This window comes from Artemia franciscana, chromosome 13, assembly GCF_032884065.1.
Source record: "Artemia franciscana chromosome 13, ASM3288406v1, whole genome shotgun sequence".
In the NCBI taxonomy this organism is placed as follows: domain Eukaryota; kingdom Metazoa; phylum Arthropoda; class Branchiopoda; order Anostraca; family Artemiidae; genus Artemia; species Artemia franciscana.
Window position 1 is genome coordinate 8343108 of NC_088875.1, and position 27095 is coordinate 8370202.

At 35.3% G+C, this 27095-nt stretch overlaps 2 protein-coding genes across 4 annotated transcripts in view; one reads left to right on the plus strand and one right to left on the minus strand.

The window, feature by feature from the left end:
* Positions 1–10065, minus strand: part of LOC136034480 (innexin inx3-like) — a 55604-nt gene extending 45539 nt beyond the window's left edge. The window contains exons 1-2 of one of the 2 annotated variants that reach the window (XM_065715695.1): positions 9906–10027; positions 235–321 (exon numbers count right to left, since the gene is read on the minus strand). The gene's annotated coding sequence lies outside the window, so the exon portion shown is untranslated. Of the gene's footprint in view, positions 1–234; positions 322–9905 lie in introns of both variants that reach the window. The other variant, XM_065715694.1, reaches the window with a different exon arrangement.
* LOC136034477 (dedicator of cytokinesis protein 3-like) overlaps positions 1–27095 on the plus strand; it is a 386199-nt gene that overhangs the window by 100471 nt on the left and 258633 nt on the right. For both annotated transcript variants that reach the window (XM_065715690.1, XM_065715689.1), the window contains exons 7-8: positions 11510–11594; positions 19889–19927. In XM_065715690.1, coding sequence (XP_065571762.1) covers positions 11510–11594; positions 19889–19927 — 124 coding nt within the window. The remainder of the gene's footprint in view (positions 1–11509; positions 11595–19888; positions 19928–27095) is intronic.

Sequence of the window (27095 nt, forward strand, 5' to 3'; positions counted from 1 at the left end):
TTCCTGTTTACCCTCCCTGGATTTCTCCGAATACCCATTTGGAGCTAAGTAGACTCTGACTAAGCTCACTGAGTCACACCATAAACCCCGTCCCAAGCCAAAAAATGGCGATAAATGGACCTGAATGCTGTATTTTATCACCTAAAGATGTTTATAGCTTTGAAATTACTACAATTTTGGAAGCTTTTGAATTATGATATTTTATTGATGTAGTAATTTACTTTATTAACTTACTTAATTTTGACTTGTCACGAGTTAGAGATGCAACATCGTCTTGATGTGTTAAGAACCAAAATGCATTCACTGGGCTTTCACGGTTACCTAAAATAATGGTCAAGTACTGTATGCCCAACTGAAGCATCCTAATTCACCTACATACCTTAATTTGAAAAACTTTTTGCTTATTTAAAATCTTGAACAACAAAACTTATCTTAGAAACCTGATCAGTGTTACCAGATGCCAGGTCTAAGATAGCCCTGTAATAAAAGTATACATCGAAAATACAATTTTTCGAGCGAAAATGATCCAAAGAAAAAAAGAATCTGTTTGAAAAATACGCTGACTTGAAGGATTCAATTTTCACAATTGTAGACAGTGTGAACTTGTTATCATTATCAGGCACGCACTTGGACTAAAATTTTCGAAAAAACTGACAGATTGTTAGAAAAACCAAGGAAATTTAAACATGTCATCTCTCCTTATAACCCTTAAATGGAATTTTGAATAATTCTTTATAATTTTGGTTTTTGTTTGGGCTTTCCTTTTTTTATTTATATTCGTAGTGTACCTTAGATTTTTTTTTATTTTTTACAAAAATAAGTTATATTTCAAATTTGGCGCTCCTTTGTACAATTTTTAGTTTTTTAATTGGTATAAACAGGCTACGCATGAATTAATAGATAAACCAAATAGAGGAATTGATAAGTCAAAATGGACTATTTAAAACACAGATGGCTAAAAAACACACGAATACAAAGAGCACGCGCATAGTAGGGTAGAGGGTAGGTGCTTTTACCCACATATCCTCAGAGACCAAAAATAAATAAAAATTATATAACTTTATAATGCTCCGACTATGCATAACTTAAAAAGGTCAGACTTCAGCCCCGCCCCACGATAATTTTTTCATTTTTCTCCACAAATCACTTGGGAAAATGGGTAAATATGTCCTTTAATTAGCATTATGCAACTAATATACTTCAGTGTGGAAAAGGAATATTATGGTAGGGGCATTTGCCTTATTTTTTAAACATATTATTATAATATAAGAAAATATACGATAAAAACGAAATTAAAACAGTTCAAAATAGGGATGAAACCTTTTAATTGACAGTGAACACATATAAAATTATTTAACTGGATATTTCGAACACATATACAGTGTTCTGCTGATGTTTTACTGCTGATGATGAACACTGTATATGTGTTCGAAATATCCAGTTAAATAATTTTATATTTGTTCACTATCAATTTAAAGGTTTCATCCCTATTTTGAACTGTTTTACTTTCGTCATGGAAAGGCAGTGTGGTCTTCGAAGTTATCTAATACGATAAAAGAAAAAAGATGTAATACTTTTACTGTTCTAGTTGTTAGTCGTGTAATTTAGCTGATTGCTAGCGTTGTAAATAGACACGTGTCAAGTTGCTGTTTGAATTTCCTGTGTTAGATTGGCCTGTTTTGAGGCGTTGTCTAGTTTTGCATCCTGCTTTGTTTGTCTATTGCATAGTATTGAATATTCTTTGTTGTTTCTGCTGCATAGAGAAAAGCCAGAAAATGAGACATCTGTCTTATTTCTCGGAGTTGGCGCTCCACTATCTCGAACCAGCATCAAAATTAACTCACGTACACATGAAACTAATTCGAAGGGGTATAGTGAAAAATAGGGGAGACAATTAATTTTGACATTTCGCAAGTGGGACGCTAGTCTGAGAGCCCTCGTCACCAAAAAATGAGTCTGGAAATGACAAATGTGTGTATGGCCAGTAGAGGGAAATGAAGAGAACAAGAATCATACGAATATTTGCCCTTGTATAACAAGGCGTCTTCAGCGTAGAAAAAAAACACAACTAGAATCTAAAACTAAAATAATATAAATTAAATATATATAAAGGAATCCAGATTCACTTCTTTGTTTTGTAATCGCTGACCAGTTCAGCTTTACATCTTTTATTAGCCGCATCACTTTTTTTTCTTATGTCTTGGGTTGACTTAACTTATGCACATATTTATGGTCTCCCTCCGTAATATAAAACCACTCCAAAATAAATTATCTGTACTTGCTCGATCTGAGGCTAAGAAAGCTCAGTACTTGTCTGTTAAACACAACATTCTCAATCATTACGTATATTTAGCTGATTGTCACATCAAAGAAAACCGGTTTCATACCTACAAGACAAATAACTTATCCCAGAATGCATTTGAACTGTATAATTTGGGCTACATATTTACACTTCAGGAGGGGTTGGGGGTTAAGGTAGGTTAGATTAGATTGAGTTACTTTACCCCCGCCTCCTCCCCCCTAATGTGCAAATTTATAATTCGAATTGTAATATTATATAAACTAAAGTATTTCATTATGATTATTTAACTTCACTTTTCGAGGATGTTCTATTTAACAGACAAGTACCAAAAGCTCTGTTGAAAGTACCCCTTGAAAATTATAATCCCCGGTACTTGTGTATTATTCAGAACACACTAAATAAGTGAAGTTAGGTTCTTTCGTGAAACAAACTATGATGCAGGTACATTTGAATGAAATATTTGATTCAATTGATTCAATTCAATTAACTGTTCAATTGACACTGTTCAATATTCAATTCAGAACACACTCAAGAGTTTTGCTGAAAAAATCCGGTTTCAAAGCCACAAAGACAAAACTCAATTTAGTTTGCTACACATAGCGATAGAAGATAGTGTCTGAATATGGATTTTGAAATAAAGATTTGGTATTTGCCAAAGACTGAAAAAGAGGCAATTATATTTTTCCAGGATAAGGGGTTGTTTCCCACAACAAAACAGTACGTCATGCGTTCGGGTACATAATTCTAAGTTGTTAATTTTACAATTTTCCTAATAAAGCATTATATTTTCATCATATTTTGTTTTATTTCATCAGCTTTATCAAAAGTTTGGGCTATATATTTGAACACTAGGGGGGGGTGCATTATATCAAATACCTAACTTGACGTAATCTAACCACCTCTTCACTTATTGTGTGTGTTCTGAATAATACACAAGTACCTAACCCCCTACTGAGGTTTTTTCTGTACTAGATAAACAGTCTATTATGCAATTCTTGGATTCCTAACGGAAAAACTGTACACAAGATAGGACCTCAGTAACAGATTACTTTCCCACCGCATAAATATCGCTCTTCGGCTCTTGATACCCAAAGCATTCAATATCTTTCAGGTATGTATTAAATCAAATACCACAACTAGAGTTTATATCATTAATCAAGATAAATAAAATGCCTGAAGTAAAACATCCACACGTTTTCATGAAATTGGACATGATTTGCATAGTGGGATGTCACAGGCTGACAATAATTTATTCCGTATCACTTGATTATGTGTGGCCCATATTGTCACCGTTACTTGGATGTCATTCGATTCCCCTTTCATTTAGATAGCTGTTATTGCCTTAGCCGTGACTAAATGGTTTTGTCTTTGACACAAGTTTCACCGCATTCGACGTGTCGCCTCAAGGGCTTGGGATTTTTATTGAAGGTTTGAGACAAATTGTTTGGAGGGCATTGCTTTGGTCCAGTGGTTGTAAATTCTTTTGATGAGTAACGCAGTGTCAGACAAATCCAAGGGTTTTCCTGCTATCGATTGCTTGTTAATTTTATCACGCCGACATTCAATTCGGTCGTTACGACTGCATGTCGATCCAATGGCGTAATTTCGTCAAAATCGGAGGGGAGGGGGGCAAATTTGGAGTCATTTTTTCCTAATCAAGTGAAAATGACAGTGAAAACTGGAAAATGAGTCATGTAACGAAAAAGGTAAAGATATACTAAAAACAAAAAAAACGTTTCTGTGGAAGCTTTAATTATGCAGGCTAATCCTAGTTTTGACAACATTTCTGGGAAGAAACTAAATTTCAGCTGAGTGGGGCAAACTTGGGTCCGAGGGGGAGGGGGTCAAACTGTGGTGTGAGAAGAGAACTTGAAGAACCCTCTGCAAGATGGTACTTGGGGAGAGATGGTAATTTTCCTTTTGGAAAGACTCGCTTTCGTCATTTGGCCGATTTTTTCATTGAAGTGGAACATCCGTACTGCCATAGAGGCACATAGCTAATATTAAAGGGGAAGCGGTAATAGATCTTTATTATAAAGGGGAAGGGGTAATAGTTTTATTGGTTGTATGTTATTGTAAGTCTTTTTTTATCTTTTGCTGAGAATGGCCGTTGGACATAGGGCCACAATTATTCATTCAAATTAGATATCAACTGTCTTACGAAAAGAATTCCCTATTATTCTTCTTGTTTTTGATGTTTCCGTCACTTGTCTTTGTTCCTATGAAACTGGTTTTCTGATTCCTAACCTAAGCGTAATTCTTGAGTGTGTTTCGTTTAATAAATAAATACCCATTGTCTTTCAATTCTAAGGCTAAGGTATCTAATTTTAATACAAATCCCTACAATTACCTAAATTCAAAAAAGCTCAAATACTCCTTCCTAAAACAAAAGAGCATATCATCCATTTCTATATTTTATATAAAATTAAAGTAAGGTATTCCCTCTTTCCTGGGAACAGTTTAGTCAAAACAGTGACGTTAGTTTGGGGAGGTAGGGACTGGCATCTGCTCCCCCAGATTTTGAAAAATACTCTTTTGGCATCTGCATTGAAAAAAAAACAGCAACATTTCACCCCCTAAATTTAAAAGATTGTCCCCACCCTAAATTTTTGTTAATTGGCGCCATTGGATCAAAGATTTCAATGAAAAAAAAACTGACAAAATAACAATGTGTAGCTAAATTAGGGGTTACTTAGTTTTAAACAGTATGTCTACAGAAATTTAAGTTGTCTATCAACTAGAGCTACTGAAACATTTTTGTCCCAGGCATGGCCAAACTTCCCCTCTTGTTATGCAGGGGTGTAATTTCTACAGGGCAGGGATGCAACTGCCCCCCAATACCCAAGTTTGCCCCCCCCCCAGTTGAAATTTAGCGTCTTCAAAAATATTGTCAAAACCAAGATAGGCCTACATAATTCAAGCATCCACACAAAGAGATTTGTTTTTTTTAGTATACATTTGCTTTTATAGTAGGCTACTATATGGCTCAAATTCATTTTTTACTGTCATTTTCAGTCGACTTTAGAAAATTGGGTCCAATTTTGCTCCCCTCTCCCTGTGATTTTGACAAAATTCTGAAGGAAATAAGTCAATAAAGTGGGACCGGTAGAGAAATCAACCAGAGAAACTTTCTTCCATCAATTACTTTTAAACAAAAGTTGTTTTTATTTTCGAATGACACAATGAAGTATTTAAAAAATAACCTTATTGAAAGAAAAGTCACCAGTGTATAGCAGCAAATCTAATTTAAAAATGTGTATATTACACAGCCGAGTGTGGGGCGGAGTAGGGGCGAGTAGGGCAAGAATATACCTGGGAATGAAGGTACTGAACGGTTCACAAAGATTCACTTTAGGGGCCATTGATTTTCAGAAATCACAAAAACCAGGTGTCACGTGCCAAGTGTGATGAAAGCGTGGCAAACGGGCTGTGTGGTACACGTGGCACTTCAAGATGTAAACCTGGCGGTGGAAAGTGGGGCCTCTCAGATTCATCTTTCTTACTTTCTAGCTCATTTTTGAAAAAGAAGCTAGATTTGTTGTCTGTCTCTTTTTTTCATTTTCCATGGCAAGATTTGCTTTTCAAGAAAACCATTAATTATTTGCAGCTATTCTGAATTAAAAAACGTGCAAATTTACACGCAAGGGTAGGGTGTAGGGGCGGGAACTCATCCATGAAGTTGGTCATAGGGATATAAGATAGACCCTTACACTAACCTAGTTTAAGCCAGAAGCATTTTTGGGGGAGGGGGTGACATTTTTGGCCTCTATAGTGGCTATTACTTCTTACCTCCTCCTAAGTCCTCTGGCAGCTAGATAAGCACTAGAGGAAGCTTTCCCGTCTTCCTAATTACTCTAAAAAATTACCTAATTACCCTTTGTTTTTTGGTGCAAAATATTATGGTCCAGAACTGACTGCGACGAAGAAGCTTACCAAAGCCAGTCGTTTTTAGGCAAGTATTCAGATAATTGAAGGCCGTTCTTGTCAAATTGTATACCAATTGATACAGAATCAAATTGAAGCAAAAGTATTCTACTCATTTTTTTTGGATGACAGTTATGAGCCTTTGATAATTTTGCAAAACTCTTATAAACCTTGATTTTTTGATTTTTTTTTTTTTTGATTTTTTCAAAAATCTTTGATTTTTTTTTTTTTTTTTTCTGAAACAACGAGCGCGTGAAACACTGTAGCGATAAATGAATTAGTACATAAAAATGATGGAGAAATGTAATATTTTCAAATATTTACAGCCCTTGAAATACTTGTCAATCACAAACGATGAATAGGCCTACCATATTCTTGTTTTTAATTCTCTATCGATTCTTTAAAAAAGACTGATTGTTTTCGCCCCTTTTTTATTTTACTAGTTTATAATTCTTGTCTTTGCCACCAATTTAGTATTATTAATGCACTCAATTAAAAACAAATATAGATTTTACGTGACTAGGGTTTTTCATACTAAGGCGGTTTAACGGATTCAGATTGATGTTCAAGTTGTTTTTGGTCTTAAAGCATGAGTCTATTTGGACAATTTCCGTAAAATTAAAATGAGATTCACAAAGGGTCATCCACTTTCAAAGTTATGTACACCATGGCATGAGGACGCACGGGGCGGCGGAAGTGTGCCTCATGCTTCAGAAAAAGTGATACTCCGATATGTACAGAGTGGCCTAAAAGTATATTTACAGCTATTACAATACCTTTTACGTGGTTGAAGTTACTTGCTTTTATGTTACTGAAAGTGAGAATGCATTCTAAACCTTCTTATAGCGTAAGCAACTCCATCCTAAACCTTGTAAATAGGTTTTACGAGGGTTTACAAGACTGCCACCCTGTGTGGCAGGTGGTAGAGAGTTCGCAACCTCTCGTTCGCAAATTTAATCTTAATGAATATTTATGTTGGTATATAAACTAGCATAAAGCGCTTAAACGCGAAATGTTATGTATGGCAGAGGTGAATATTTCCAGAAGTCCACATTTCAGACGGGAACATTGCAGACTATAGCAACAGAATCTTCGCTAGCTTGCCAAGACTGCCAAATGAAGATGCGCCTCCAGTTAAGCGACTATTTCCTTTCATCGTCTTTTCACAAAATGGGAAAGTTGATGAGTTATATAAATGAGACTTCATAGATCTATGCCCCAAATTGGGGCCCTGCAAGTTTTAAGTACCCACTTCCACCCATCCCTTTGCGCCCTGAGGTTTTAGGACTTTTTTGAGCTAGGGAAATATAGCTTTCATTAGGACCTGAGGAGGCGCTTCCATCCTTATTCCTCCCCTACTTGTAAGGTTTGAATGCTTGTGCAAAAATAGGGGCACTTGTGTATTAAACGCCACTCACTCAAGTTTACGCTGTGTAAAACTCGATAACAAAGCAGTTTCTTCGTTAGTTTCTTTTAGCTTAGCGTGAGACAAGACAAAGACAAGTAACAGAATGGATGGGTAATATATAATTTGGGTTATATATTAGCACATTAGGCGGAGGGGTAAAGTATTTGGACAGTTTGAAGTTTGAAAAGAATCCTTACTTTATAATATGCAGAATAATTGTATCTAACACATTTTGCATGCAGACCCGCTATATTTTATCCCCGCCCTCTAATGTGCAAATATATAGCCCAAATTTGTTTTCTAAAGTAACGGAGAAACCGGTTTGTTCTCGAGTTTTACACAGCGTAAACGTGATTGAGTGGTGTATAATACACAAGTACCACAATAGGTTCTAATTTTGGGTAATTACTCAGTTTGGCTTGGAAGATTCTAGGAACCCCTTTTCCAAGGCTTACAATCTGAAAAAAGTAGATCTGTCCCAGTCTGTATTCTTCTATTCATCTGTAATTTCGCATGTAAATAGTCCCCTCCCTATAGTCATCTACCGAAGCCACTTACTTTAATAACAGGCGCTCTTCCTTCGAAACAATTTAGTATTTATCACTGGGGAAGTTTATTGTCAAATTTTGAGTTCTATAAGACATAAAACTCCGAACAAAGATTGTTCCACTCATTTAGCTGTACAACTTTGCGAGTTGCCAAAAAGCCGCCATTTTAAAAGTAGATTCCAAAAATGCATCTTCAGACATATACTGCCATAATTTGTTTCAGACAGTTGAGTTTTTGGTAGGAAGGAGGGGGTGAAGAGCAGAGGCACGTGATTTAATATGGGACAGGGGGGCAATTGCCCCTCCCAGACCTAGGTTTGCCCCCGTAGCTGCAATTTAGTTTCTTCAAAAATATTATGAAAACTAAGATAAGCCTGTATAACTCAGCATCCACAGAAACGGGTGAGTTTTATTTAGTACATCTTTACCTTTTTTTTACTATATGGCTCATTTTTCAATTTTAACTGTCATTTTCACTTGATTCAGGAAAATTAGTTTGAAATTCCCTCCCCTAGTATTCAAACGAAATTACACCACTGGTGAAGCACCAGGAATTCTTTCCATTATGTGAATCTCTGTTGATAAAGGTGAGGGTCTACAAACTATTTATGTTGTTCAAAGACGCCCTAAATGTTAGGAGTATGATATTGTATTGAACTTTAGTCCTTATCGTGACGACAGACATCTCGAATCAAATAAGGCTCAAGATGGTCAACCCAAGGGTTGAATCCAGGATTTTTTTTTTTTGTTAAATGATTTTTTCCAGGGGTCGGGTTTACAAAGAGAGCTTTAAAAAACTTGTTTTTATTCATTTTTGTTACGTTTTTGCGAGTCGGACAAATAATTCAGGAGGGAGGATTCAAACCCCCTGGATACGGCCTTGGTCAACCCCCCTCCCTGTTTGATATAGTTGAAAGGTAAAAAAAAAGATGAAGAAGAGCATCAGACAATAACTAGGCTACTACGATAAAAAGTCCGGTCTAGTATATGAGCTTTTTGCTAACTTCGCTATTTGCTGTACTACATCTATGAGACTTTTGGAAAAGACCTACACCAAAAATAAGCTACATCAAGCTATTTCAAAATAGACTGCCATCCTAATTTAACCCCCCCCCCTCCCTGTCCGATCCACGGTACTGAATTTCATGCACTGAGAAAGTTTCTGTGTAGGTAAATAATAGGCCTACTTCAAAAGGGATTTACAACTGAAATATGGGCATGAAGAGACGTTTTCAACCTCGATCCTCTCTACCCCTTGCCTAATTGTGATGGTTAAAAGATTCTATGAAAAGGGGTACTAACTTCATACTTAATATTGGGGGGTGGGGGTTGGAGCCCCTGGCCCCTCCCCTCCCTAAGGGTGCCCAGCCTATCCTTTGTTGTTGTTTCTATTGTTTAATCCGTTGTATAACGGGTAGGCTATCTGCTGCGTAGAATCTAAGATAGTCCGTTAGCTTAAGTGAATGTTAGCCAAAATAAAGTAGGCTACTACAAAAAATAAAACAGGTGGAGGTAGGCCTAGGAGCTTCAAATTTTTTACGTGGTGCTGACATCTTCATTGAAAAAAAACAACAACAATATAATTGACCCCCGTCTTAAACTTTGAAAAATACATGCCTCCCCCGTTTTCGCGAATAAGCGCCACTGTTCGTCGCTCACAGAAACGTCTAGCTAACTAGGCTTAGAACTTAACACATATGCAAAATGAGCTTCTTTAATATACCTTTTCGACCTTCCAAAAGTTCTTTAAATATCCTTAACTTCAAAGGAGGTCAAATACAGCTTGGTACACTAAACTAATTTTCTTTTTTATCCTTTTATAGCAGGCAACAATCATGTATTATCTCTTGCCAGCAGAATTTCTAACTGACATAAGATTGCTTTATGCCGCGTCACGGGTTGTGTCGGCGGCTCCAGAGACACTGCACAATGTTTCACGCCTATCTGACCAAAGGCTAAATATTGGGATTGCTGACACAAATGTACCAAACCCGTAACAGTTTTTATGTTTTTATATCCGTTCAATGCAAACTAATCTAGAAGTTACTTGCAAGAAATGACATAACTCTAATTTATTCTTATGTTGGGTTTGTAAGGGGCGTAGCCAGAATTTCGTACCGGAGGGGGTGCTAGTCACTTCCGGGAGAGGGAAAACTAAGTAAACATCTAGAATTTATTTGCTCTAAGTGGTTAAGTGTAGCTCTGTAGATCTCTGGGTAGGTTTAAATCCTCAGACACGTTTGTGAGAATTTAGAAAATAGGGGGCAGCAATTTAAAAACAGAGTAGAGGAAATATATGAAAAATGTCTAAACAATCAAAACTTTGCTGGTATTAGAGGGGTTTCAGGCAGTGGCGTCAATTCACGAATATTTAAAAGGGGGAAAAGTAAATTTTCAAAATCTAGGGGAGCACTATATCAGTTTTTTTTTCAATGAAAAAATACTTTCGTATTATCTCGACCACACCTAAGAAGTTAAGTTTGGTTATTCATAATGAAATATACCCAAAATATAACGAAAATGTAATATTTTATAAACAAAATTATGGAAAATACAATAGATGACTTTGGAAATCAGGCTGCTCAGAACGCATAGATGTCGGTAAAAATCGCGTTGAAGGGGGCTCTGCCTACTGCCGTCACTGCCGCCCGCCACATATACTCCGCTAGATATGATTTCAAATGATGGTGGGTCGCACCTCGGTGCCGTTTGTTCCTCCACTTTGCGGAACCCCACATTCTCTCTAGTAGATGCGCCAGTTAGATAGATGTAGATGCATCTAGTAGATACGCTCTCTAGTAGATGCACTTGTAGTTGAGTAGATGCACCAGTTCTCGGGTCGACAAAATTATGAGTGTGGTTCACAGTCAAATGTGTGAAAGCTTAGGTTAAAAATAATGGATCAATTTGAACTTATTTATTTTATTGATTGTAAATTAGTTATTTTTTGGATATTGTATTGATAGCATGCAGGCCCAGATCCAATAGGCGTGGGATTTGATATATTTCATTATAATTAACCTAACTTCACTTCTTGGGTGTGGTCGATATAATACGTAGGTACTAATGAAAATACTAAGAAGGGATTTTTCTATGAAAGTATCCCCCCAAAAAAGGTATTTCGAAAAACTAGGGAGATCTACATCACTAGACAGTGTCTTTAAAACACTTATTTTAATATTTGCTTAGGTCGCTATGGGCCGTTGTTCGCTTTTACTAGGCTGCAGCTGCTTCTCCAATCATAATATTTTTTTCGAAATTTTTGCAAAATTCCTGACCATCAGTTTATTATTTTCAGTACTTGTTAATTTACCATTTTATTTTTAGAAAACTGGGTCTTGACTTTGTCCCACGTGTTGGAGAAAAGGTTGTTGGAAGTTCTTCAGTGGGGATCTTTCATTTGTATCAAGTTGTAAGTACTTATATGTTATTTAAAAACCAAGTTATTAATATAATTGAGTTTTTATGTATAAACTAGTACTGACTTAGGCTAATCAAGTTGTAAATATTAATGTAAATAAGTAAACAAATGATCTTATTTCCTCATAAAAAAGTAATAAAAATATCGAAGTACTTACGAAGAAAAGAAGATCAAACAAGGCTAACGAGAAACTGTGAAAATTTTTATGTGACTTGTGCTGTTTTCCATTTGCACTTTTTCTGGGAAAAAAGGACAAATCCTTTTGCTAAGCTTACAAAAAGTAAAAGCTCGAAATTTCGAATATTATTTTTACCAATCAATTCAATATACTAGAACAAAATGTAGCAAATGCTATGTTTGTGCAATTAGTATGTTTATTAGAGTGTTTTAACATTTCTTTATATGTTTAAAGTATACTTCCTATGAAAATACCTTCCGTTTGAAAATTTCTGAGCAAATTTCAGAGGAAAGTTCAAAAAAAAAGGATGCTATTAAGCACGAGCGCCACCAGGAAATTTCCTAGGTTGGGGCAAGTGCTGCCAGGAGCTTTGTTTTCAACAAAATCTCAATGGAAATATTTTTCATAATTGAGAGAGAGATATAAATTTATTAAAAAGAAAACAAACAGTATTCGCCATTCGCCTGCCGAGAAAGGCAATAAGCTTGGAAGAGCAAGCGAGGTTATCACCATTTAAAACAACATTCATATCACGCTAATCAACACAAAAGAAACTCGGCTGATGAAGGAAGAAAGGAAAAGAGAGAAAGAGAAAAAGACAAGAAGAAGACAGAAAACAAAACAAAAATTAACTGCAAAAAATCAAGGAAATGCCTTGAATAGAATGACAACCTGGAGCGGGCTTCACATCAAAATCACTCACGAGATAAAAGAAACTTCTTTGCCCGTGACTTGAAGGCCGGAAGACTAGGCGCATTTTTCATAATCCTATTTTTATATATTTTTTAATATCATTTTGTTTCTCAATGACTCATCTCCCTTGTTTGGTGCCCATTCTATTTTGGAAATTGTGATGAGCCATTAAACAGTTGAGCCGTATTAAACAATTTTTATTATCGCCTCTACAATTTGTTTCTTGGCCATGAAAAGTGCAGCAATGGTTTTTGGGACTGGTATGGATGAGGTTGTGGTGGGGGAAATTGTTAAAATCGATGGCACTTCTGTCTTATAGCCACCACACTCAAGATCTTGTTTCGCGAACATTAGACAATAACCGGTTTTCATGGTTTTTATACCAGACAATATTAGCCTCGGCTCGGTGGGAAACTACATTTTAGCTATATTTTCATTAAATATTTAGTTGGAATTTTGGCTACGTTAGGTTGGTTTAGGTTACATATTTAATATAATGTGTTCTGGGTGGTCCCCCCTTCCGTAACTCTTTATTGTAGTTTTCATAATTTTGCTGATAAAGTATTATACTTTCATCATATTTTGTTTTATTTCATTAGCATTAATCAAACTTCACTTCTCGACAGAACTTGAGTGTGGTGGCTATTAGACAAAAGTACCAAATCGATTATTCTAAGAGAATTAATTTCAAACAGTTCGTGGTAACGAACTGTAAGTAAGGAGCGACCCGGCTCAATAGTAACTGAAACTCTAAAAAAACGGAATTTTGATACCAATTGATGCATCAAAAGAATCGGATTTTTATGCTGATTTTAAATATATAAGTTTCATTAAGTTTATTCCTGCCTATCAAAAGTTACGAGATTGAGAAAATTTTCCTTATTTTCGAAAACAAGGAGAAACACCCCCTAAAAGTAATAGAATCTTAAAGAAAATCACACCATCAGATTCAGCTGTATCTGAGAATCCTGCTGTAGAGGTTTTGCCAGAAGAAATATCAGGGATGCGCGTTTATTTGTTTGTTTTTTTGTTTGTTTTTCCCAGGGGTGATCGTGTCGATCCAGTGATCGTAGAAATTCACCAGAGTGCTCATTCGAATGGAAATCAGAAGTTCTAGTGTCTTTTTTAAGTGACCAAAAAATTGGAGAACAACTAGGCCCCCTCCTACGCTCATTTTTTCCCAAAGTCACCGGATCAAAATTTTGAGATAGCCATTTTGTTCAACATAGTCGACATATCTAATAACTATGTCTTTGAGGACGACTTAATCCCCATAGTCCTCAGGGGAAGGGCTGCAAGTTGTGAACTTTGCCAATTGTTAACATATAGTTTTGGTTATTGGCAAGTATACATACGTTTTCAGGGGGATTTTTTTCTGGGGGGAGGGAGGGGCTGGGTCATTGGTTTACGTGGGAGGATCTTTCCATAGAGGAATTTATCATGAAGGAAGACACTTTCCCTGAAGGGCCGCTGGATTTCCCAGGATTACTGAAAAAATAATCAGAAATTAAATAGAAAATTATTAGAACTATCTTTATTAACTACTAATTACAAAAACTATAAATACACACAACCGCCCTGGGGAAGGCTCAAAGAGCCTGATGTTGGACGGCTGCAATCCTCTGATTCTCAACCTAATTTAAGAAGAAAAAAAAAACAGAAACTAAAAAAAAAACGGAAACTAAAGAAGGACAAAACACTCTCACTCAATTACTCCTTAATACCAGAATATAAATAAATAAAGGCTAACAATAATTAAAAAAAAGAAGAAAAAGAAAAAAAAAGAATTATCTCCCCACTTCCAATAAATGTTTTTTTAAATTTACTTTAAACAACCCAATATGTTCCGCGTCCCTAATGCCAGCTGGGATATCATTCTAAATAGCCGGAGCTAAATACCTAATTCCGAAAGCTGCACGTGTGGTGTCTCGGTACTCAACAATAAAATTATCTGTCTCTCTAGTCTCATACCCATGGAGTGAACGATTTACTCGACAAAAACTGGTAAAAACTGGAGGACATACATCATTGCAACATCGATACGCAAAAACAGCAGCTTGATAATCTCGAATCTGAACACTCGTAATTTCTTAAAACATGACGCGGTATCATTCACATTTTCTACATAATTACCAAGAAGACGTATTGTTTTATTTTGTAGGATCTGCACTCTTTTAAAATTTGAATAGAAATTACTAGACCAAAGGACACAACCACAAGAAATATAAGGTGCAACAATGGTGTGGTATAATAATAAAAGAACTGGTAATGGTAAAACATGCTTTAATCGACGCAAAATTCCCAAACCTCTAGCAACTTTAGCTGCAACAAGATCACTATGGTTCTTCCAAGATAGATTACAATCAAGCTGGAACCCCAAATAACGCACTTCATGCAGTTGTGACAGAGGCCTGCTGTTAAAAAATATCTTTTTATCAACACATGGAGGCTTACCAACTCTCCTATAAATCATAAAATTAGTTTTATTAACGTTTGCTGACAAAAGGCTCAAACTTGTAAATACAAAAAATGCCTTTAATACCCTATTAACTTTCAACAACAACTCATCGACAGATTGACTAGACATAGTTAAAGCTGTATCATCCGCAAAAGTCGTAATACAACATTCAGGTAAGTAGAAACGCATTGAATCAACATACACAAGGTACAGAAGTGGTCCCAAAACAGACCCCTGAGGTACACCACACCTCACTTGAAAAGGAGAAGAAAACACATCATTTAATACAACTTGAATAGATCTACCACTTAAAAAACTATTAAACCACTTTAAATAATTACCACGAACTCCAAGTGATTGTAGACTTTTGAGTAGTATATTAAAATCCACTGTATCGAATGCTTTTCTAAAATCGATGAAAACGGTCAAAGGGATTTCACCACGTTCAAAGCATTTATTTACAGTATCACAAAGGGAATGCACGGCATCCGCCGTCGAGTGACCTTTCCTAAAGCCAAACTGGTTTTCACTTAACATCCCCGTTTTCATAAGGTGATCATAAAGCCTTTTATGCACAATTTTTTCAAATATTTTCGAAAACAAGGGTAGGATTGATATGGGTCTATAATTTTCAATTTCTAGGTTAGAGCCACCTTTGTGAAGGGGGATTACTTTTGCCCTTTTAAGCGCATCAGGGAATATACCGGTTCGGAGGGAAAGATTGATGATATGGACTAGACATGGCATCAAATAACACATCACTGACTTAAAAGTTTTCAGATTAATGCCATCAATCCCTGCTGAATTCGATTTGATTGTTTTCACAACCTTCAGAATTTCATCTCCAGTACAAGGCTGAAATTCAATTTCATTTCCGATTCCTCTATCATCCACAAATTCATCTTTCATTAAATCATTATTAAAGTTTTTTTCCGCTGAAAGTAAGGAGTAACTTAAAATATTAAAAAAAAAGAAATTATTATGTATATTAGGGTTTCATCGCTTCGTCAATGCCTCACTCTTTACTCTAAAGGATTTGCAGTAATTTCAAAAGAGCTATCTATTCTAATTAAACGGCCTTTGTGATTCAGGGGTCATTTTTAAAGAATTGGGACAAAATTCGAACTTTAGCGTAAAGAGCGAGGTATAGACGAGGGGGTGAGCCCCCTCATATTACATATACGAGGAAGTTCACCCTGTAGTCAATACCTGGCTTTCTATGCTAAAGTTTTAATTTTGTTAAATAATGACCGATATAAACCATAATTTGTTTGGTTTGTTTTCTGGTCAATCTTTGCGTTTAATTTTACCTTTGTGATTCAGGGGCCATTCTTAAACAACTGGAACAGAAATCAAACTTTGGTTATTATAAGGTTATTATTTGTCAAAAAAAAAGTAAAATAAGCTTTGTATTGTTTTAAAAAGTAGAGCTATGAGAATGAATCAAACTTTAGCGTAAAGAGCGGGGTGTTGAGGAGGGGCCTTCCCCCTCCGAAGGAGGGCTTTTCCTCCTCAACGCCCCGCTCTTTACGCTAAAGTTTTTTACTGTTATAAAAAGCAGAGTTAAGACAAAGAGTCAAACTTTAGCGTAAGGACCGGGGCGTTGAGGAGGAAAAGCCCCTTTCATATACGGAGTAAGTTCTGTTCTTTTTAAGTTTTAATGTCGCTTCTTATTTTCAGTTAATAAAACTTCTTTTTTATTTAATAAACACAAAGAGGCGGGGAAAGGAGGTCTTGACTGCGTGAGGAAGTTTAACTCAGTTCCGTTCGGCTCAACTCATTTAACTCACCCCTTTCAACTCAACCTCCATTCTACTCAGTCCTGGTTTAAGTCTCAGTCTCTGTTTAACTATCATGTAAAAAAGTTCGACTAATATATATATATATATATATATATATATATATATATATATATATATATATATATATATATATATATATATATATATATATATATATATATATATATATATATTCAGATTTCATTTCATTCAAGTAAATGTACCTATGTCGCTACTGAAAAACAATTTCAATTTTATCAAAAGTAAAATTCGTAATACAGACATACCTTTTTGTGTGTTTTACGATTTTTTGGAAACTTGAAGTTTACTTTCTAGGATTATAATGGATTGCATAAATTTATTCAATGTTCAAATTGATTCTATTTTTGACCGCCCATTCTGCTTGTTGCTTTGAATTTTTGCCAGTCTGGAAGGAATTTTTCGAAAAAACAAGTATTTGACAAAAAGGGAGGTGTAATGAAAAAGTCTGATAGATTATGACCATTGTCTGTGACGAAAAGATCAAAGAAACAAAGGGGCTGTGCACTGTGTGTGGTAGATGAACACGATTTTGCTTCCCCAAACAACTGGTTTTAGGGCTCTGCCCTCTAGGTACTGCCCTTCAGTATGACGAACTTTTGCCCCACCCACTTGAAACACGTAACACTTTATTCTTGGGTAAAATATTTCCTTGTGGCATGGCCTAAACTAGAGGGTGGGATGGCTTCGATCCTTCCCCAATTAAATTGAAATCTATATGTCTTAGTTCTTGTTGCATATTCGCATTTAGTGTTTCGTGTTTAATGGAGAAATGTAAGCTAACATGAGCAATTTAATTTCTTCAACCTTCTTCTAACCCCATTTATTTATCAATATTTAACTGTATATTTTTTAATTTAGAAATATAATTTAATATATTTAATATATTTAACTGTATATTTTTTAATTTAGAAATATAATCAGGAATCAATTACGTGAAGAGGGGGTCAATGTCTTTTCCTAATTGTTTTTTTTTTTGCCATCCCATCCCTTTATTTTGAAAAAAACGCCTTCTTTTGTTATCAAACAGTTCGTGGTAACAAACTGTGTAGTAAGGAGCGACCCGGCTCAATAGTAAACGAAACTTTAAAAATCGGAATTTGTATGCTAAATGATACATCAAAAGAATCGGATTTTCATGTTGATTTTAAATGTATAAGTTGTATCAAATTTAGTCTTTGTCATCAAAAGTTACGAGCCTGAGAAAATTTACCTTATTTTGGAAAATGGGGGGAAACACCCCCTAAAAGTCATAGAATCGTAACGAAAATCGCACCATCGAGTTCAGAGTATCAGAGAACCCTATAGCAAAAGTTTCAAGCTCCTACCTAGAAAGATGTGGAATTTCGTATTTTTTGCCAGATGACAGATCACGGGTGCGTGTTTATTTGTTTTTTTTTGTTTTTTTTTTGTTTTCCCCAGGGGTCATCGTATCGACCAAGTGGTCCTAGAATGTCGCAAGAGGGCTCATTCTAACGTAAATGAAAAGTTCTAGTGCCCTTTTTAAGTTACCAAAAAAGTGGAGGGCACCTAGGCTCCCTCCCACGCTCATTTTTTCCCTAAGTCAACAGATCAAAATTTTGAGATAGCCATTTTGTTCCGTGTAGTCGAAAACCGTAATAACTCTGTCTTTGGGGATGACTTACTCCCCCTGGGGTCCCTGGGGGAGGGGCTGCAAGTTACAAACTTTGACCAGTGTTTACATACAGTAATGGTTATTGGGAAGTGTACAGACCTTTTCAGGGGGATTTTTTTGGTTTGGGGGTGGAGTTGAGGGGAGGGGGCTATGTGGGAGGATCTTTCCTTGGAGGAATATGTCATTGGGGAAAAGAAATTCAATGAAAAGGGCGCAGGAATTTCTAGCATTACTATGAAAAAAAAAACAATGAAAAAATAAACATGAAAAAGTTTTTTCAATTGAAAGTAAGGAGTAGCATTAAAACTAAAAAAAACATAGATTATTAAGCAGATGAGGGGTTCTAAAAATACTTTAGGATAAAGAGCGAGGTATTTAGGAGGAGATAAGTACCTCGCTCTTTATGCTATAGTATTTTTAGTAATTTCAACTATTTATTCTACGGCCTTTCTGATTCAGGGGGTCATTCTTAAAGAATTGGGACAAAACTTAAGATTTACTGTAAAGAGCGAGGTATTAACGGGGGGACAAACCCCCTCATATACATAATAAAAATATTAGAATATAAAAGTTTGTTACGTAAAGTAATTCTTAAGATACATATATTTTTTACTAATAAAAATGTTCGTTAAAAATTAAAAGTTCTACATGCCTTTTTAAGTAACCGAGAAATTGGAGGGCAACTACGCCTCCTTCCCCACCCCTTATTTCTCTGATCAAAACTAAGAGAAAGCCATTTAGCAAAAAAAAAGGAATTAATATGCAAATTTCATTTTAATAATTTATGTCCGGAGAGCCAAAATCCAACATGCATTAATTCAAAAACGTTCAGAAATTAAGTAAAAAAAAAACTAGTTTTTTTTAACTGAAAGTAAGAGGCGACATTAAAACTTAAAACGAACAGAAATTACTCCGTATATGAAATGGGTTGTCCACTCCGCAATCCCTCGCTCTTTACGCTAAAGTTTGACTCTTTGCCACAATTCTACTTTTTAAAACAATTAAAAACTTTAGCGTAAAGAGCGAGGCGTTGAAGAGGGGACAACCCATTTCATACACGGAGCAATTTCTGTTCGTTTCAAGTTTTAATGTCGCTCCTTACTTTTTGTTAAAAAAAACTAGTCTTTTTTATTTAATTTGAATTAGAGAATACTATTTTTGTATTGGAATAAATAACAAAATCGCCCTCCTGGATTTTTAAAAGTATATTTTGCCCCCCTCCCTATATCTTGTGGAATTCACGCAACCTGTCGGTCTCTCCTGACTCTACGGATCTGAAATTGCAAGTATCAGACAAAAATCTGCAACAGGAATCTTTCTCGTTTTTAAATTCATTTTTAGATTTTAAGATAAGTTTTGGGGACAACGATACAACTTGTGTGAGCCTTAAGGTTATTCCTCCTGTTTTATTCCTGAAATGTTTGGAATATGATGTGAAGTAGTCTTTGCATCGTTAATCTTGAGGGTATTATTTTAGAATAATGTTTTTATTTTTTTCAGCATTTAACGGCAAGTGAACCAATTATAGAGGCTGATACAGTAAGTGTTTTTCTAATTTTTTTTCTGATGCATAATCAGTGGTTTTTCTTCTCTGAAGCTTTATATGGTTGATCCAAAAGTTCATAACCTATGAATGATATTCATTGTTTTTCATTTGTAATTTTGAAATTGATGTCTCCTAATATGCCTTAAACTTCGTCAAGTTGAAGACATTATTTTCAGTTTTGTTGGCTTACTGTAATGCAGTAGAAATTCCGAGAAGGGCCCGGATTGCAATTAAATAAGACTAAATTCAATTTCAGCTACCTCCCCGCAAAAGACACATTTAGAACAAATTCCAATATTTACATTTAAAATTATCATATTTCCTGCTCCTTCTATTGGTGTGAGTCTAGGATAGCCTACTCTTCAATATTCGGCTCAAATGAGTGAGCGTGAGCCATATAGATTAATATATGTCAGCACTATAGCCTCTAATATTTACTTAAATTGCATGATTTTCATCTCTAGTTACACCACTGATTGATTTAACAATAATTTGTACATATAATTTAATTTATTTATATAATAATATAAAAAAATATATTATTAAAAATATATTAATAAATGTATTAATATAATGTATTTATATTAATATAAATATTAATATAATATATTAATATAATATAAAAATATAAAATATATATAATTTAATTTATTATACATATAATTTGTGTATAACATTTGGCCGAATAACACGCCCACAGTGAACTTTTTTACTATAAATATAACATTGTTTACAATGCACTTGTGTCATTTTACTACTCCTATCATAGAACCAAATTTATCCACAGTATTAAGTGATTTGCGGTTGCGCTTGCAATCGATGGAATTCAAATTTATCTGCATAGCCTATAGTACCAGAAAAGCCAGATTACTGCAATTAAAGTAATTAAAGAATTACTTTTCCACAATCTGAAGTGATTCATGATAAAATTCGATTTGATTGTGTTGTAGCTCTTCCCCCCCCCCCACTAAAAAAAATCAAAAATCAAAATGGTGCTCCCCAAAATCCACTTCGGATTAGTGAACAGATGCCTCATAGGTTCGCATATTTATCGGTATTATTATATTTAATATTCATTATAATTAGTGTGTAAAATTACCGTAAAATAAAAACTCGGTAAGTAAAATTGGTAAAATACGGTAAAATTGGTAATATAACTTAAAATAAGGTACTCCCTTGGAAATATATCGTACAATCGCTGTTTTAGAGTTACGCTGTAGCTAAAAAACCAGTTGAGTATTTCTCTTCAGCATCATCTTCAGCTTGAAATTTTTAAGGATTCTGGTTTTCCTAGGCTTAAACAAGGTAATGCCCCTTCATCTAGACTTTCATCAATTTAATTAACAGTCTGGTTTATCCCTTGGTAATCTTGAGCCTAAAGTAATGCCTCATCACTTGGGCAGTGCTTAATTTTTAGACATCTATTTTGTAAAAAAAAAGAAAGAAATCTAGAAATCCATCTATTTTGTAAAAAAAAAAAAAAAATCTCATATCATGCGCATGTTATTTTTCATTTATTTATAAAAGCACCGAATACAAGTAAAAAGGTGGTTTGCAACACTTGGATCATAATAGTGGAACATTCAGTCACTTTCACAGTCATTAAGACTGTCTTCACTAGGATCTGCTGGCAAACTTAACCTCTTTCAGACTCAGATTCTGAGCCAGGTGACTGTACCTGTTCCAAACTATTTGAATTGACTGTTTCCTTATTTTGGGATCTTGGACTTATATAGTTTGGGCTATCTATCTGCACATTAGGAGACGGGGGGGGGGGGTAAGGTATAGCGAGTCTAAATGCAAAATGTATTAGCTACAATTATTCTGCATATTATGAAGTAAGAATTGTTTCCTAACTTCAAGCTGTCCAAATACTTTACCCCAATCCCCTTCCCCTAATGTGCAAATATATGACCCAAATTATATAGGTCCAATGCATTCTGTCGCCCGTCATCTGGGGTGTCGTTTGGGGGGAGCAAGGGGGCTGATTCCCCTACCCAGTAATTTGGAGAACAAATTATTATATAGCCCATGCCACTTGAATATCCGGATATTGACCCCTATTGTTTCCCTCCAAAAAAATGCTGGAACCCAGTTCCTGTCGTCACTTTTTTTTGTGGCTATGAAACTGGTTTTCTCAGATCTTTCATTCAGATCAAGAACTTGAGTGTATTCTTGCTAATTACTAAGTTCCGAGAGTCCTTGCCCAATCTTGTTGGTGAATAGTCATTCGTTTAATCTAGCAGGTTTTTTGGTTTGTTTGATTCAGTCTTTCTTCTGCTCTGTTAGACGAAATATGTGCTTCTGTCAGTTTCGCTTCTTTTCTTTCCACTGGCTGACATTACCCTCTTTAATTTTATTATTCTTTTTCTTGTTTGTCACTTGCCAATCCTGCTTGTAGCCTTTTCTGTCTTTAACAGCTCACAACAACTAACATAATTTAATTTCAGCTAATATTTTACCTTTTCTCTTTCAACTTTTTTTTTACTTTTTCTCTTTCAGCTCATATTTATTTTTCATATATTTTACCATTTCAAAATTTTAATTTCCTGTACTACAATACACTTTATCGTTCTTGTAACACGAGATTCAAGTCAAAAAGACGACCTTTAATACAGCTATCATAGTACTGCTATACACAAAACAAAATCAATAAATCATGCCCAACCCTTTTCTGTCTACCTCTTTGCGCTTTTGTGCTGTAAAAATTGCAAGGCCACGTAAAATATGTAAGATATCGGTAAAATAAGTAAAATACCAGTAAAACATGTAAAATACCGGTAAAATAGGTAAAATACGTAAATTATGTAAAATAGATAAATTACGTAAAACAGGTAAAATACCAATTTTACGGAGATTCGTAAAATTACGGTGAAATACGTAAAATACCCAATTTTACCGTGACCATTTTCACCCCTATCGTTTTTGAGAAATTAAACCACTGATTAATTTAACAATACGGGCCAAGTACCGCTGCCCCCACATTGGGCTAAATTGCCAGAGATCTTTCAATTGTTCAAAATGTAGTTGTCTGAATTCATCCAAAGTCCGAAGTGAGCACAATCGGCTTATAAGCGATTCGGTACTTGCGTATTATACGCCACTCACTCAAGTTTAGGCCTACAATGTGTAAAGCTAGAGAACAAACCGGCTTCTTTGTTTCTTTAGAAACAAATTTGGGCTATATATAATTGCACATTAGGAGGGGGGCGTAAGTATAGCGGGTCTGTATGCAAAATGTGTTAGGTATGATTATTGTGCATATTATGAAGTAAGAATCTTTTTTTCTAACTTCAAACTGCCCAAATCATTACCCCCTCCCCTAATATGCAAATATATAGCCCTAATTATATATTTCTCATCTATTCTGTCACTCTTCTTTGTCTTGCCTCGCGCTAAGCTGAAAGAAACTAACGAAGAAACTGGTTTGTTCTCGAGTTTTAGACAGCGTAAACTTGGGCGAGTGGCGTATAATACACAAGTACCAGAGATTATAAGCACATAAAGAACTAAAAAAAATATGGAACGCCACATGTTGAAAGAACATTTGATTCAAGTGCTGTAAATGGTTCATTGCTGCAAAGAGGACCGTTTTGACGAATGTGATGCCATGTGACGCCATGCTCAGGATGACTAGCGGTCTTTGACAAAGGCTGTCAAGACCTCTTCTGCAGGATGATGTCATACTGGGGATTTGAGGATATGACGAATTCCGATCAGCCAACCATGACACCACGCGACAGTTGTTTGGTATTTCGACTCATCTCTTAGACTCAGGTTTTTGGGTCTCATTTCACTTCGTTATTAGAATAAATTTCATTGAACCTATGAAATTCAAGGATTGCTAGCATGCATGACAAACCGTGTAGTCTAATTACAAGAATTGATAAAGGTAGTAGTTAATTAACAACAAGAGTAAAATCTTATTGATTCGAGTCGTTTTTCCCAACCGTTTATTCGCCTAATTCTTTTTTCAACCTGATATTACGGCACCGCACAAATCTATTCCTCAGGGCACTAAATTGCTCATTTTCCCCAGGTACCCCCAGAGTTTTTGTCAGAAGGTTGTGGCAGTAGGTGGGTAAGCTTCGACAAATTTTCTCCGTAAGGGGGTAGAGGTTTGGAAATTTTTTGTTTACCAGTAGTGTTTATTTGCTCTGAATGTTAGAGAATTCCAACTTTTTGTGTATTTGTGGGCTTATAAGAAGGGGGAGGGGTACAATTTTCTGGTGTTTCTCCTAGTGGACTTTCTGTTTTTCTCTCCCACTCCTTTAAACCCCTGTTCCTTCTGATAGAGAAACAATCTTAATAAATGTGACATGACTTCAAAGCTGGAGAACAGAAACAGTAGACAAATCTTCTGCTTTTATAACTGGAAATCAAAGCTAACTACAACCAGCATTTTTCAATGGGGTTTCCTGACGTTTTGCTATTTTTTAGAGAGCCCGTGACTCCCCCTCCCTGAAAAGAAATTGTGTGTCACCTGGAAATAAATTGAATATATTTTTGAACTTAATCTTTAAAGTGCTTTCAGATCTTCGAAGGGTCCATCCAAAGTCGGCATTCTGGATAAATTTAACAAAATGAAAATTAAATTTCATTTTTATTTGTCCCTTGTCTCTGTTCGGAAGATTAGAATAACGATGCATTTTGAATTTGTATTAGTTGAGGCGTCCAGACACCTTGCCGCACAAATATTTTGTAATTGTTTTTGCAATAATTATTTTAATGTTCCTCCAGGAGTAATATTGCAAAACGTTTATCTATTACTTTCTGTTTTTTATTCGCTAAGGTGTCATTGTTTTTCTTTGCCATTGTGAGAAGTGTCATTGTTTTTTGTTTTGTTTTTTTCCTGTCATAAAAAAAGACATTCTTTTATTTATTTTAAAACCTGAAAAATGTGTTAAATATTGGAATAAATTTCCTAGAAAGGGGAGGTGCTGCAGTTGAGCCTTTATTTTTTTTCTGTTTGAGTTAAGTTTTAATATTAGTTTTAATAGAACAAAATAAAAATTTAAATTTCATTGTTATTTGTCCCTTGTCCCTGTTCGGAAGATTAGAATAACGATGTAGTTTGAATTTGTATTAGTTGAGGCGTCCAGACACCTTGCCACACAAATATTTCGTCATTGTTTTTACAATAATTATTTTACTGTTCCCTCCAGGAGTAATATTGCAAAACGTTTATCTATTACTTTCTGTTTTTTATTCGCTAAGGTGTCATTGTTTTTCTTTGCCACTGTGAGAAGTGTCATTGTTTTGTTTTTTTTGCTGTCATCAAATAGGGATATTCTTATATTTATTTTAAAACCTGAAAAATGTGTTAAATATTAGAATAAATTTTCTAGAAGGGAGAGGTGCTGCAGTTGAGCCTTTATTTTTTTCTGTTTGGGTTTTCGTTTCTTTTCTTAATTTTATTTTAGAAGTTTTAATATTAGTTTTAATAGAACAAAATAAAATTTAAATTTCATTTTTATTTGTCCCTTGTCCTGTTCGGAAGATTTGAATAACAATGCATTTTGAATTTGTAGTAGTTGAGGCGTCCAGACACCTTGCCACACAAATATGTCGTCATTGTTTTTGCAATAATTATTTTAATGTTCCCCCAGGAGTAATATTGCAAAACGTTTATCTATTACTTTCTGTTTTTATTAATTCTAACTTGTATAATTTCATTGTAAATATAATTTCTATTAATTCTTCTAACTTCTATTAATTCTAAATATATAATTTTAACTTCCGTTCCACCTAGGAAAGTGCCCTCCACATAGCATCTAAAAGAGTGAATTTCAATGCCCAAGTTCTTTAACTTTCCGTGATCCTTCAGGTAAATATAGAAAGAGGTATGGGGGGGGGGGTTAATGTCTCATCAATCTCACATAGACTAAGCCTGAATAAGGGTGCTGAGGGTGATACCTCGGTCTTATTGCTTTAAAAAGTTTCTGACATTATTTTAAATGCCACGGATGTTTTTTTTTTTTCAATATAGCTACCATTTGCCAGAAGTGAAATAATCTTTTTCTTACCATGATATACTTGGAATACCTCTAGTTAATTCAATCAATAGATAGACCAATAGATTGAATAAATATGTAATACTAGCTGTTGGGGTGGCGCTTCGCGCCACCCCAACACCTAGTTGGTGGGGCGCTTCGCGCCCCCCCCCCAAGCCCCCCCGCGCGCGTAAGTCGTTACGCGCCATATTAGTTATGCGCCATTGTAGTTGTGTCCCTGTGTCCCACCTGTGAATATAGATAGATTTATATATGTGTTTCAAACTACGCAAAAATTGCGAATAAACAACATTCTTGGCTTTCCCATTGTCTGTGCATATGCAAAGCCGTATGTACTAATAATGACGTCATATACAAACGCTCTTTTTACAAACAAACAAACATGCATCCACATAACTCGTTTTTATATAGATAGATACAATACAAATTAACTGCGTAAAACTTGCGAATAAACAACATTCTTCGCTGTCCAATTGTCGCTGCATATAAATACATTGTCAGGTTTACCGACCCTCGAACATGCAACGTACAATTGTCCATGGGAAAAACAATCAGGATTAAGATCTATACCACATTTTTCTAATGATTGACCTTGAGCTTTGTTAATGGTGATTGCAAATACTAATCGAATTGGGAATTGCAATCTTTTAAATTGAAAAAGCAGATCCGTTGGAATCATGGGAATGCGAGGAATAAGAACAGCCTCACCCTCATAAGGCCCTGTCAAGATTGTGGCCTCTATTAGGTTTTCCATTGTTTTTTTTTTACGGCAAGTCGCGTGCCATTGCAAAGCTTTGGTGGGTTGATATTTCTTAAAAGTATTATTGGTACGCCTATTTTTAGTTGTAGCACGTGTGGTAGAAACCCTGAAGGATCTATGGAATTTAAAAATTCAGATGGATAATTAACCGCTTCATTTGGTTCCAAAACTGTGTCGACTGACTTGTAAAGGACTGCCTGGTCTCGAATCTTGTTCAAAACAATATTGTTGATTTCGTGGACGTCTATATTTTTGGGTGCGAGAATCGCTCTTTCACTTAGCCATTTATTATTTTTATAATTTTTTAGAATATTCGGAAATACTTTTTCAATCAATTCATTTTTGGACGTCACTAAATTACAGAAATCAGCAGGTAGTTGTATACGT